General features: G+C 42.5%; 1 protein-coding gene across 1 annotated transcript in view; it reads left to right on the forward strand.

Moving 5' to 3' along the window:
* The window catches only part of B4GALNT4 (beta-1,4-N-acetyl-galactosaminyltransferase 4), a 216,895-nt gene that overhangs the window by 188,025 nt on the left and 14,472 nt on the right, over positions 1-14,398 (forward strand). The window contains exons 10-16 of the mRNA XM_060770120.2: positions 3,159-3,302; positions 4,925-5,034; positions 5,616-5,716; positions 6,942-7,024; positions 8,650-9,928; positions 11,428-11,741; positions 12,563-12,716. Of these exons, the coding sequence (XP_060626103.2) occupies positions 3,159-3,302; positions 4,925-5,034; positions 5,616-5,716; positions 6,942-7,024; positions 8,650-9,928; positions 11,428-11,741; positions 12,563-12,716 (2,185 nt within the window). The remainder of the gene's footprint in view (positions 1-3,158; positions 3,303-4,924; positions 5,035-5,615; positions 5,717-6,941; positions 7,025-8,649; positions 9,929-11,427; positions 11,742-12,562; positions 12,717-14,398) is intronic.

Raw genomic sequence — 14,398 nt, forward strand, 5'->3', positions numbered from 1 at the left:
TGGCTGTGCCATCTCAAATGCTCTGTTCTCCCTCCCCTTTATTAGGACTGATTGGGAAACCAAATGAGCAGATAGTAATGGACAGCAGCCCTTCTAATTTTGTGCACTTCTCTATTTGCCTTGCTTCAGTTACCTTGCACTGATCTGTGAAAACAGACAGCCTCATCTAATAAACATGACATTAGAGGCAGCCAGCACTTAATTGATATGGCATTTTGTTCCTCCCAGACACCGATGATGTCGTTTCTGGCAGCGCTGCAGGATTTGGAGGGGAGGCAGCAGAGTTGCGCTTTGTCTTTGTGAGCACTTTCATCCCAGGAGAAATTATTTCTTGCTTTGTTTTCTGTTTGTTCAGTGGATCAAATATTTTCAGAGTAACCCTAGTGGAGTTTTTCTAAGTGGGTGAATCAGCCCAAGCGAGAGCCAGCATGTGAGGCATCTGGTGGAGATCTGTGATCTGCCAAGCCTTTTAGCTGCTTTGATTGTTGCTTGCAATAAAGATCATGTGGTAGCATAAGAGCCACAGCTGGGAGCTGTATTCTCTTAGGGAGTGGAGGCTGCAGGATGAAGCATAAGAAAGCCTGGGAGGTTAAGTAAAGCTTCTGCACTATTTCTGGAATCCGTGCTTGAAGGGTATCTGTGGCACCTCTGATGGGGCTACAAAACTCATCTGATGTTCACAATAAAAAATATCTGCCAGAGTAAGATATTAATAAGGAATCTGGGCAGTGGAGAACCTGTTGAGATTCCTCTTGTGAACATCTCAAGGCCTATTGGGTCCAGCCTAATAGGAGATCACATACAACCTTCAGGATAGTGGTACAAATTGTCACTAAATGTATTGAGGACAAAGTGGTTTCTGACTGTCATGTTATAGGCTTTACAATTCGTGCAGTTCAGCCCAGGAAGGTTTCCAGGACATCTTTCAGTTGAATATTGTGGGATGGCCTCCTGCTTTTAAATCCCAAGATAATGGACAAGTAGATGTCCAGGTTTACTCAACCACTTACTTGCTCAACTTTTGTGTCTCCTATGACTTCACTACATCTATCAGAGAAGGGATAATCAGTTGGTCCCTAAATCCTATTAACACCTCTTAGAGAAAGAGAGAGTAATTTCAGTCCCTTAGAAGATCCAGTAGTATGGGCCACCCCTGGGGACAGGATTATTATCATTGGACCTGAATCATTTTGACAGATACAGACAAGTGTGTAAGATGTGTTCAGGCAAGGTAACCAACTATATGGTGGTCAGTCAGGTCTAAGCATTCTTGAATGTCACTTATTTTCTGAGTCCATTTCAGTCACATGTGAAATCATAGCCTAACTCAGATGAGAATCATAAAATCATAGAAGAGATCTCAACGGCCACCCAGCCCTACCCTCTACCATGGAGGAAAATATAACTAAAGTACTATTGACAGATGGCAATCCAAACCCTGCTTTAAAAACCTCCAAAGAAGGAGACTCTACTGTCAAATGGATCTTTGGGAAGTTCTTCCTAGTTTTTAGGTGGAATCTCTTTTCCTGCAGGACAATTTTACAATAATTCCACTCTGAACTAGACAACCATTTTCAGAAGGTGGTGTTGAAGGATTTGTTTTTCTTCAGTCTCTTGGACTTATGATTTGGGGTACTACAAGATGTTGCCTTATTAACCATCCTATCCATCATCTAGATCAGTTAACCTTTCACATTTGTGGATGTGATTTTTCGTGAGTTTGATTAAAATCTAGGAATCTCTAGATCAGTGGTTCCCAACCTTGGGCCTCCAGGTGTTTTGTACTTCAACTCCCAGAAATCCCAGCCAGATTGCTAAAGAGGTGTTAGGAACTGTAGGAGATGAAGTCCAAAACACCCAGAGGCCCAAAGGTTGGGACCCACTGCTCTTGATCCTCCAGTGCAATTCCCTGGTCAACAGCAGACAGAAATTGACCATACTGCTTTGCTGGAGAATCTAGAGATTCCTAGAGAGGTGTTATCACAGATAATCAATTTTTTAAAATACATGTTTTTTTTTCACTTTTTGCTGGAGTCGTGGTGCTTTTAGTCCTTGCTATATCTTCCACTACACATATTTGTTTTAGAGATGTGACACAGGGCTATGTTTTATTACCATGGATTAGTTTTACTCTTTTTAGTATGATGTTTGATCATTTAGTCTCTTTTATTTTATACTGTATATTGATGTGCTTAGTTTTTATTCACGTCTTTTTACTAATTTTATTGTGTTTTGTCTATGTTTAAATTCATTGCTTTGAAAACTTTGACTATAATTCTTTTTTTGTAATTCAATTTTTATTTAGACAGATTAAAATGAAACCTACATACAAAAAACAGAACAACATCATCAACAAGAAAAGATTTTAAAATACTTTTTCTAGAATTGTACTACTATATCCTACACCTCAAAAAACAAATAACTACAAATTACAAACAATCCACATTAGCTAATCTAAGGGCTTTACATTATCTGTGTAGTAGTTATATTCTCTCAGTTTTTTACAACCATTTAGTGAAAAGGAACCATTGGTACATTCTTTTCCCCCATAATAAAACACTTCTAGTCCAAAAAAAACAGTGATGGCGATTTGGCCCCATCTTTGTTGGGGGAACACAACAAATGAGACCCAGTTTTCTTAACGAATGTTGTAAGTTTATCCATTTCAGCAAGTTCACTTATTTTCATAAGCCAATTGTCTTATGACAGAACCATTGAGTCATTTCATTTATTTATTTATTTGTTTGTTTGTTTATTTGCAGTATTTATATTCCGCCATTCTCACCACGCAGGGGACTCATCTTTGACTATAAGTAATTTTTGCTGCCATTATCATGTATAGCAATAACCTTCCATGTTTTCTGTCATATTGGGCTATGATTCAACTTACAAGTTGAATGTATGAATACATGAATAAGTGGAGATGTGAAAACCACCAGTGACTGTTGAATGGAGAAGAAGTGAGGTCCACAACAGCAACAAGGATGTCCCAGAGATGCTAAGGGGTTGCTCAAGAAGCACATCCTTTGCTTAACCAAACATTTTCAGAACATGCTGCCTCACCGTCCTCCTCAAAGATTCAAGGCTATTTGAAATGGGCAGTCAAAATTTTTAAACTATCTAAATATGTCACAATTTCTTTTTTCCCACCCCTTCAGATGAGTCCAGCCTGAAAATGAATGAGGTGGACCATGTGCCTCAGTCGCTTGGCAGCTATACCAGCAGCTACCTCTGGAGTGAACGGAGGAATGAGCATGGAGCAGATATGCTGAAGTCTGACCCTCGTGATATTTTCTTCCTTAGTAAGTAGAAATTACTTAGAGTGAGAAAAGCTGGAGAAGTGGAAATGTCCATATTTGATAGCAGACATAGGGGAACAGATCTATCAGCATCAGCACCCTGCCATGATCCTCCCTCTTCCTCAAAGCCTGCTCCCCTCAGAAGACAGACTATAGAATTATAGTGGTATGATTCCACTTTAACTGTGATGGTGACATCCTTTGGAATCCGGGGGCTTATAGTTTAAGGAAGTATCAGATTTCTCTGGCTGAGAATTCTAAATTCTTCTCCTTTCACTGCCAATCACAGGCTTCCATGGGTTGTTGCCATGACAGTTGAAGTGGAATACTTCACTATAAATAGGTAGTGTGGATGGACCCATTGTGCAAGTGCAAATGAGCTTTAGGCTTGAAACTGCAGTTCAGTTGTGGTGCTCCTCTGTAATTTTCCCCAACCAGGGAAAGCGAAGGAGGAGCAGAGACAGGGGAATGCTTTCCAGGTTTTAATACTTCAAGGAAAGTACTTAGTCGGCTTCTAAGCCACCAGCTTATCAGTCCCTCAATTAGAGATGGAATAGGAGGAGATCAAATCCACTTGGCTGGCATATTGAGGTTGGGAAGGTGGATTGCTTCACCATCCAAAAAAGTTCTTCTCTCTGCTCTGAGAAGAGATATGCAAAAATCAGAATGGAGAACAGTTTTCAGAAAGTAGCCTGGCAGTTGACCGGAGAGGTTATGGGCTAGACAGAAAATTTTGTGTATATTTTGAAATACTAAGACCATGAAGCCTATATATTGTGAGAAAAAATGACAACAAGAATAACAATGAATTTACTCTGTAAACCAGCGATCCCCAAACAAAAGCCCATGGGCTGAATCTGGCCCTCCAGGATCTTCTTCCTGCCATCCACTACTACGACCATGCACACACGCATGTCACACAGCTGGCACGCCAACGTATGGCACATGCAATGGCGGCAGTAAATGCTTATGTGTGGCGAGTGATTGCGAGCAGCTGTGGCAGTGAAGTGGGTGTGTGGTGGCAGCAAATGCATGTATGCGATGGCAACGGGTGTGTGGTGAGGGCGAGCGAGTGGCAGTTGCAGGTGTGGTGATGAATGTCTGTGTGCGGCCGGGTGTGCGACACATACACGCACATGGCCAACGTATGCACACCTGACGCATGCACCTGCACAAAATTAAAGTCTGGTCCCCCACAGTCTGAGGGACCGTGAACTGGTCATTTGATTAAAAAGTTTGGGGAACCCTGCTGTAAACAGTAACTCCTCATAGATTTAGCAACATATAATGAAGACACTTCTGGGTGTGAATCTGCCTTATTATCAAAAATAAGGTAAATAAAAGCATACTTTATTGGTACATATTTAATAATGCTGAATCATGCATGATGTTATCCTTTTGATGACAGGCAGCTAGAATGAGGAGTTCATTTCCATGCAAATAGAAATCCATGTTCATATAATGTTAGGTGACAGGAGAAAGGATCTGGCATTTACTTGGGGTGCAGAAGTGAAGATAGTGATAATTTAGACAGGGGCCAGTGAAGTGGACCCAAGTACGTGTGTCCTGGATGGTGGTTTCGTTTGATCCTGTGTCTTCCTGTTACAAAACTGATTTTATTTCAGCTCCCCAGATTGAACCATCCCATGTGGAGAATGTATTGGTGCCCTGTGCTTACAGCCCTACTTATGTGGTGAAGGATTTCCCTATTGCCCGCTATCAGGGCCTGCAATTTGTAAGTGTCCAATTAGCTCAAGATCCACCTTTTCTGTGCATTGAGAGGTATCACACTCTATTTGACATCATCATTCATCCATGTTTATCTGAATTTCAATGCAGAGAAGTATTATGTAAATAGACAGGGCCACCCTTGTTATTAACTGAAATTAGGATATTTTAGCTGACATTGGAGCAAAGATGGTGGGAAGAAGTTGGTTCATGTTGGAAGAAAAGTACAGGGGTTAAGAAGGGATAGCTAGGGAACTGTGTTGATTGACACAGCTGAATATTGAAACCCTGTTTAACCCTCCTTTGCTTGGTTCATGGGCTTTGACAGGCCAAACATACTGAAATGGATGCTTGCTTCCAAATATGCACAGACAGGCATAATTGTTATTGCATTTGGCATGTTGAGAGAGCTTGAAGCTCTATCCCAATGTAGCATCATTTATCATAGGATGTGCCCCAGGAGCACGTACTCCTATAAAATATAATTCATCCCCTTCCTCTTCCTTCTCCTCCTCCACCTTCTCTGTAGAAACTGGGAACATACATATCCTTGCTGTGACTCTTCTCACCAGGTTGCCCCTCCCACAGGTCTACCTCTCATTTGTTTACCCCAACGACTTCACCCGGCTTACACACATGGAGACAGAGAACAAGTGCTTCTACAGAGAGTCACCGCTCTACCTGGAAAAGTAAGTGTGAAAGAGGAGGGCTATCTATCTAGTTATTGCAGGAACCATAGATTTGAGAGTAAAAGTCTTAGTATCTTGCATTGAAGGTGAATGGAGAAAACGTCCTTTCCTTGCAAATTCAGTGCATAGATGCTGCAAGCATGTACGTGGCCTAAGGTCCCCTGCTATTTATGACAGCAGCCAAGTTGATGGCATCACACAAATCTTGTTATTTGAGGATGAGATGCCGAAGCCCATTTTGGAAACACTACTAAGGAGCTACCCCTGAGCAAAATAATTAGATCACTCGGGGATGTCTTAGATTAGATTAAACATAAGCAAAACTCCATTTGTAATTCTAAGACCCTTTTCTGGACATTCATTCTTTCTTAGCCATGTTTGCCCATCTACCCTTGATACTGATGCTCTTCAGAATGCAACAAAGCCCAGTGGAAATTTCAGCTTGGCACTCTGCCATTATAGCATCATTGCAGGGTTGAGTTATTGCTTTACCTCCTTTGCCCTGCTCTACATTATGGTGTCACATATTTCATTCACATGCATCCAGAGCCTAGTATGGCTGAGGCAGAATTTGTGGCTTCTGCTCTGGAAGATCATTTTCAACAACGCTCTCAATCCATCAATATGTCTGCATGTGAACAGACAGGATACCATTTTGTGCATTTAACAAAGCAAGCTCTGGCCCACAAAAGCTGATGCTTCCAGGTTTTCACTAATTTCTTAAGTTGCTATTGGACTTTGCTGTTTTGAGTATTACTTGCTACCTCTTCTGAAATACAGTAGTCTGGATGCCTCATATGTTCAGGACTACAGGCAGCATTGTCAAGCATCCCAGATTTTAAAGAACAGTCTCATATTTAGATATGATTGCCCATATTTCCACCAATTGCATGCACCGATCAGAGCATGCGCTTCTTTCCTGCAGAAAATAGGTCCAGGCGAAGTCAGCCTTACCCTCTTCCCCTCCTTCCAGTGTCTGTGTCCTTCCTTCTGGACACCCAGGTGAAGCGGGCTCTCTCTCCTGTGGCCCCATCTGACCCCCTCCACCCTTCTCAGGAGGCTGGGCATGGGTGATGCCTGGACTTGTCCATCCGTGGTAGCACTATTGCAGTGTCTTCGCTCCTTTGCCAGAGTGTTCCTTATTTTCACCTGGCAACCCTGACTATAGGCAGCCAGTTCTGTTTATGTGCAACAGCATCTGATGTGTCATCACTTGCCCCTTCAGATTTGGCTTTTACAAATATATGAAGATGGATGAAGAGGAAGAAGATCCACACCAGCGAGCCTTTCTCTTCCTTAATCCTGAGAGTAAGTGGCTTTCGGAAGATCTGAATTCCTCTGCTTGGGGATGAGGGGGCCCACTTGGATCTCTCCATTTTGTGAGCACCCTGTCAGCCCTGGTGGTTTTGATAAACTGCTCTGTTGCACCTTCCATTTGCATGAATTGCATTCCCAATCCTGTGGGGTCATGTCTCTTTTGTAGATCTCTGCAACAGATTACTTGGTACAAAATGGAGAATAATTGCAAGCAATAGGAACATAGGAAGAATTAAAACACACACACTGAGTACCTAAAGTTTGCAGAACATCCAATGATGCTCTGGCTCTGAATCTGTTCCACACAGAGTGATGTCCTGCTCTTTTCTTAAGTGCTCTTTCTTTTAGCACTGGCAATTTGGATTAACAAATTATCTATTGTTCCCTGTGACTGAGAGTTATTTACCTATTCAGAGCACAGACTCTGATTTCTAAACCCACCTCCCCACCACTACCATCCACTCTTGTTGAAAACAGTTTCTCAGTATACCTAGTGAAATACATGCAACTTAGTGGGGGAAAGGGTTGCTTGCAGTGATAGATATGAATGAACCCCATGCCTCTTTAGTCTACTTTTTGCAGCCCGTTCTCTGGGGCAATTCTTATATCTTCAGCAAAGTATTGATCTCTGCTCCTACCTACAGCTCTGCCCCTAGGTTTCCAAATGCTCACTGAAATGCTTCTTCAGTGCCAGAAGACATTGCCCAGAGCCATTTTAATTTTTTTATCTAGGAAACAACCTTGTGATTACTTCAAAAAGCAATCAATACCTTTCCCATTTAAATCTTGTGTGCAGTACAGTCCTTCACCATTCCTTTGGCTTGTAGCCTGAGCTCTCCTTAGTAAATTTATGTGGCTCAGATAATTAGTATAGGAAGAATATCCTATTTCTCTTGATTTCTTTAGTGGAAATTTATGAAGATCTAGGGTGAGCTGTGCTACCGCAACTCCTAGTTTGGTCCCTAAGACACTCACATGGAGCATGTTAAAATTAATTAAGTAAATCAGTACTGGTTGTAGCACACACGTTCCCATTTAACATTAACTCATTTTGTTAATATATTCAATTGTGTTTCTTCAAAATGTACTGGACAGGGCAGAGTGGAGGCACTGCAAGAACTGTAGGCTTGTGGAGGGCATTGGGAATTTGTAGATAAGGACATGACTAAGATGCTCTGCAGAAAGGAGAAGTGTCTATGTTCCCCACCCCCAAGTACCAAAGGAAGTAATGTATTCTGTCTGTGCATTTTCAGATTTGTTTGTGGAATCATAAGGTCTTGAATCTTTCTTTTTCTTTAAGACCAAATTCCTCAAAAATCCAGATTGCATAGAGAATTCTAGAAGGGAAATAGCCTTGGCTTAATGGCCCAGGTTTTTTTAGTCACAGCAGTGGCAATTATTAATTCTAGTAACAGTCTGTTTACTGCAGAGTGCCTTTGCCTACCAGTGTTTTATGCTCACCCTGCATCCCTTTCTGCTTTGAGGCCTCTTCAGGGTTTTCTTTCAGCCCCTCCTGCATCAATGCTTCCTTCCTTGCACCTAAAGTGTCTCTAGAAAGTAGACACACATGGTGAATGACTGAGATGTCATCTGCTTTGTTAATTATTGCTTTCTAGATTTTTTGGAAGAAGAGGAGGAAGGAGCCGACAGCCCGGAACCTACCGACCCACCTTCTGATAGCAAGGGAAAACGCCCAATCGTGTTGGATCCCCATGTTTTTCCTGGGATGAAACAGAAAGAGAAGCCCCTAACTACAAAGGATTATGGCACTGACATGGATTATTATCCCTTCCATCAAAAGCAAAAGAGCATTAATGAAGAGAAAGCCCTGAAGGGACAGCCTGTTCCCACAGGTACAAACAGTGGGCCCAGCATAAGCTCTGTAACTCCTTCTAAGGTGTTCCAGACATTTGAGAATAGAGCACCTCTTGGAGAACAAGTGATTATCCACAGTCGATCTCTCAGATGGGCACAGGAGAACGAGGAGGATGAGAGACAAAAGGAGGGCCAGATGGAGCTGCTGTCACCATCAAAGCAGGACAGCTCTCTTGGCTTCCAACCACACTTGTCTGTGCCTTTCTTTGCTGGAAAGGCCAAGCAGAGCCTTAAGGAGGAGAAGCAGATCAAGAAGGAGACAAAGGTACCCCAAGACAAAGTGTATGTGACCAGGCTGCAGCCCAGCAAAAAAAAGGCCCCCTCACAAAAGGATGTTTTCCGTGGAGTCTTCCTCTACCCTAGGCTACCAAGGAAGACACACTCTAGGGCCCCTCAGTGGCACCCCTCTCCCTTCAACAAACTCAGTGCGATCCCTGCTCGCAGGACTCCATGGCTCACAGGCAATGCCTCCAGGGAAACAGAGCCTTCTAAGCGAAAGGGTCAGCGGGCCAACCGGAAATGGGAACAGCTGTACAGTCGAGAGGCCCACAAGGCTAGGAGTAGGCAGAGGATGCGCCCCAGTGTCTCAACCTTGCCTGAAGAAGGGGTGCTCAGCAAAGAAACCTTTGAGGTCACCACCCCAGCAAGGACCACACTAGATTACAATTCCTCAGAGGTGGTAGTATCTGAAGGTGTACGGGTTACGTCCTTTCTGCAGATGTCAGAGATGACAGAATCTCAGCAGGAGGAGGGTGAAGGCCTGGAGAAGGCCCAAGAGGAGGAGATGGAGGAGGAACTATCTGACTATAGTTATGAGAACTCAGAGCTTCAGCAGAGCTGGCTAGAGGATTCCATCAATTGGCAAAGGACGTTCAGTGTCGGCCCTGTGGACTTTGAGTTGCTGCGCTCCGACTGGAATGACCTGCGATGCAATGTCTCAGGAAACTTGCAGCTGAGCGAGAGTGAGGTGGTGGATGTGGTGGCCCAGTATATGGAGAAACTCAATGAGAAGAATGGCGGGTAGGAAGAGGGAGTTGAAGGGGTGGTATTATGTACACTGGTGTAGGCATTTTAGTTATCCCCAGCTGTTGTGGAATACAGCACCTAACCCCTTTGACCAAGCATTGTGAAATGTGTTATCTGTCACTTCTAAGGGAATCAGGTTGCAAATTCCAATTTACACATCAAACAGAAGATGGAGTGAGATACTCCACAGTAAGAGAGAGAGGGGAGATGTGGGTATTGGTGAAAGCCTGCATTTGCTTTTGGATAGCAGGGCACAGTTCACTAACCATGGTGAATAATATGTCAACAAATTTAACTGAATTGAATCTTCCAGAGTAATGCAACCTATCACTTTTAGAACAGGGATAGGAATCATGTTTCATGGATCATGTGCAACTCCAAGGGCATTTTTAGTGGCTCTCAAAGTCCCCAATACATGTTTTATTATACAAAAAAGTATGTAGAGGAAGAAAAATGTGCTTCCAGAAGAGGGAATTGACCTTATCTGAAAAAAGAGCATATGGTTTTTATTGTTCTTGTTTGGAGGGGATGGGGACTTTTTTTTTTTTTTTGAAAAAGTGAAGTTGATCTTTTGGTCACCTTGCAATGGGTCTTGGGACTGGAGAATATCCTCTTGAGCCTCCAAAATTGTCCTCTCCTGTTTTGGAATTCAGATGGTAACTATCTTGGGACAAATTATCACAAAAAGGTAATATTTACAGTAGGTTTTGCAGAAGGGCTCAAGAGTAATAATTGAAAATCACTGTAAGGAAACATTTTAAAAAACCAAATACTTACATACAGCAAGTGTTTTGCTGTAAGGACAGTGATAAATCCTTGGGTCTTATCCATCCAAACTAGGACCTTCCAGTCTACCACCAAATCTTTGTCAGTCCCACTTTTGATGAGCTTAATGCCTTAGATCTCTAATAAGTGGTCCAGCAAACCAAACCCAGTTAGTTTGAAGAATCTTCTGCCTTTCTCTGTTTATGGGACTGCTTAAGGATACTCCCTGGTGTGAAAACTATAGTTCAAACTGTTTTTATAGCCCACCTGACTGCCCCACTCTTGAAATTTAGATATCTTGGACCAAGCACTGCCTAGGAAAGTCACTCTTGGTATGCGTTCAAGTTGCTAGGGTACATTCCATGTACATCTCTTAATCTATTTCCAGAGTATCTAAACAAAAATAGGGTTTCTGGAGTAGGGAGAGCTATAGTTTAGGGGTTGGGCACACAACTTTCATACAGAAGGTCCCAGGTTCAATACTGTTGTTGTGTTGAGTTAAAGATATCAGGAAACAGGTGATGTGAAAGATTTTTCTCTTCAAGATGCTATGGAGCCGCATTCAGGACAACACTAATACCCTGACCAAAAAGAAAAAATGGTTGTGAGGGGAGAAGAGTTGCACTTAAACTCCCAGAATTCCCCAGCCAGCATGGGTATTCAGAGTTACAGTTCTCCAAAATTAACTTTTCCCAGCTCTGTATAGTTTTATCTTATCCTACCCATAGAATTTATACCCTCTTGCGGATCATCAATGTGGAGAAGCGGAGAGATACAGCCCGAGGCAACCGTTACCTGATGGAGCTGGAGCTGATGGAGAGAGGTCAACGGACCGTGAGACTATCAGAGTACATCTATGTCCTCCTCCATCAGGGCAAGTCAGAGGACAGCACTGAAGTCAACCCCAAGGGGGCTGCCACTGCCTCCACTGAATCTCAGCCACCACCTAGTGCCTGGAGCCTGCTGTATGGGAAGCCCATCCTATGCCGACCTCTGAAGCTCAGCTGGAGGCCTGATGTTATGGTGCATTTTGTGGTGCCAGGTGAGAGCTGGTCCTCTGTGTGCCAAGAGTGAATTACTCTTTTCCTGAAAAAGAATGGTGGATTTCCAACCGAAGACAGGGGAATTAAATCATACCAAAGCTGGAGGGCCAACAGGTGTGAGTGTTATTAAGAGAACAGGAGTCCTCTACAATTATAGTGCTATGATTCCACTTCAGCTGCCCCAGCTATATTCTGTTGAATCCTGAGATGCACAATCTAGGAGAAGCCATTTAGAATTATTTCTCAGTTTGTGAGGTTTTCATAGGGTGCATCTATGGAATTTTTTCGGGAACCTAAAGTGAGACAAAACTTCTTAATTTCATACATTTTTAGAGTATGATGGAACGTGTGTCTCTTGACATGACTTGTAATGACTATTGCTTGTAAATTTCACAATGCATAGTTTTAAGCTATATAGAGATTTGGGGGGTGGGGGGAGGGACAGAAGCAAAAAGCCACATTGTGTGTATGTGTTTTCGATGACCTAAATTGCCATACTTATAAAAATCTGCATCTTTCTGCATATACAAAAACCACTTTCTGTGTTGAAACTTGTGGAAGAGCCAATAGTAGCTAAGGAAATGAAACTGGTGCTTAACCGTGGATTTGTATCCTCTTCACTATATAATCATTTCCTCCTTCCGCTAGTTGAATGCTAAACTGCTGCTGTCTGAATACCACTGAATGCTGGGCTCTATCTGGAACACATGCTGAGAATAGTACTTTATTGCCATTGCTTATTTGTGGCCTTTTTATAATAGAGATACTCCTCTATGAATGATGTACTGAGTGCATGTGTTGAAATGCTAATTTCTTGTAGTGAAAAACCAAGCCCGCTGGGTACAGCAGTTCATCTCAGACATGTCCAACCTATACTTGAACACCAAGGATGCCAACTTCAACATTATCCTGGTGGATTTTGACAGTGATGACATGGATGTAGAGAAGGCTCTTCGGGAGACACCGCTGCCCAGGTAACATCAAGCAACACTGGAAGCCCTAGAATCGTTTTCACTGGCTCCTCTTCTTCAACTTCAAAGCTACCCAGCTGTCTGCTTTCTGATTGCTAGAGCTGTCTAAACACACTTCTTTGCATTTTACAGTGGATACTGCTGGCCGCTGGGGAGATGAGTAAGCCTGTTTAAATAAAATCTAATTTCCTCTCCAGATTTTATAGCATCATGCATGGTGAGCTTGTTTTTTTTTTTCCAGCAGTATGTGAGAAATATGTCATGGATAGAAAAAGGCAAACAGAAATGGTAGAGGAGTTGAGAGTAGGGCAGTTCCTGCTGAAATCAGATTCCCTGTTCAACATGAGAAGAGAGAAAGAGAGGCATTGTGTGTAATTAGAGCCACTTTTCTGCGTGGTCTATGTTTGGATGATATTGTTGCTTTATGAGCTGTTGCCAGATATCAAGCTGATTTCATCTGCAAATAAAGGCTGTGTGTTTTAATCAGTTTAATGGGTAGATTAAGGATGCAACCTAAATACATTCACTAGACCCACTGAAAACAGTAGATCATACTTCTCAGGCTACTAAGGATTGTGCTTCATTCGTTTATAGCAACCTCCCACTCCTCACCCATGTTTATAAGGGGATTGCTTGTTTTTGAGGTTCTGCTGGACTGCCCTCAACCTATCCCCAAATAACATAATCCTCCAAAATAATCCTCCAGCTCCCCAGGGGACATGGGGACATTTTTCCATGCTTTGTCTGTCACACACTGTTTGGAGCCTAAGGGAAAGTTTTCTTGGACAAGTAATTCACTTTTTAAAGGCCTCTCCTGGACCTAAAACTGTTTTTTAAAGTTTATTTTTAAAAAATTAAACATCATGTGAGGCATTGTAAGGGGTTGCTACAGCCCCCAAGGCCCATGGGAGATCAGTATCACTTGCTTCTTCAGAGCTAAGCCTAGAGTAGACCATATCCTTGATATAAGCAGCAAGGGGCAGCGCACCATCGCCCCATATTTTATCAAAGTACGCATTCATTTACATCTCGGTTCCAGCAGCCAGCAAAGCCATGAGAATAATATACATGGCCTATTTGATAAAGCTATAATATGAGAGCCCAACTCAGATCAAACATGTCCTCTTCTTACCTCAAGTTAATACAGAGTGGAAAAAAGGAGATTATACTTATTAGCGTAATGGTACAAGGGCAATGCCTTCAGCAGTCGCTGTAATTTTATATTCCAGTCTGAAATTTGCACAGAAGGGGGCAGTGACAGGCTTGCCATTCACTATGCTTGATGTTCCAGGCAGGTCTACGCAGGAGTCAGCTCATCTCCTAAGGAGTGGGGAAACAAACAAACCATTAGGAATTAGACTTTCCCTTTTTGGGAAGCCCTAAGAAAATGAAACTGGTTAAGAATCAATGTTTCTTTTAGCAGAGCCTCAACCTCAAGCTGCTTCTCAAAAACAAACAAAGCAGGCAGTTTCAAGTTACAAACTTGGCAAGGTTTACTGGTGGCTTTTATATCCGCATACACATGGAAAGCCTACATCCTAACTAGCTAATGAAAAGATTAGGAAAAAGGTAGTAGCTTCTCTCTAAACTCACCATTTTTTGATGTTGAATTGAAGCATGACTGAGGACAGGAAAAAGAAGAGAACTGAAAATTAAAGACAGAAAATCCCTTCACAATGCAGAGA

The sequence above is a fragment of the Anolis sagrei genome, chromosome 1 (genome assembly GCF_037176765.1).
Source record: "Anolis sagrei isolate rAnoSag1 chromosome 1, rAnoSag1.mat, whole genome shotgun sequence".
NCBI classification, from domain to species: Eukaryota; Metazoa; Chordata; class Lepidosauria; order Squamata; family Dactyloidae; genus Anolis; species Anolis sagrei.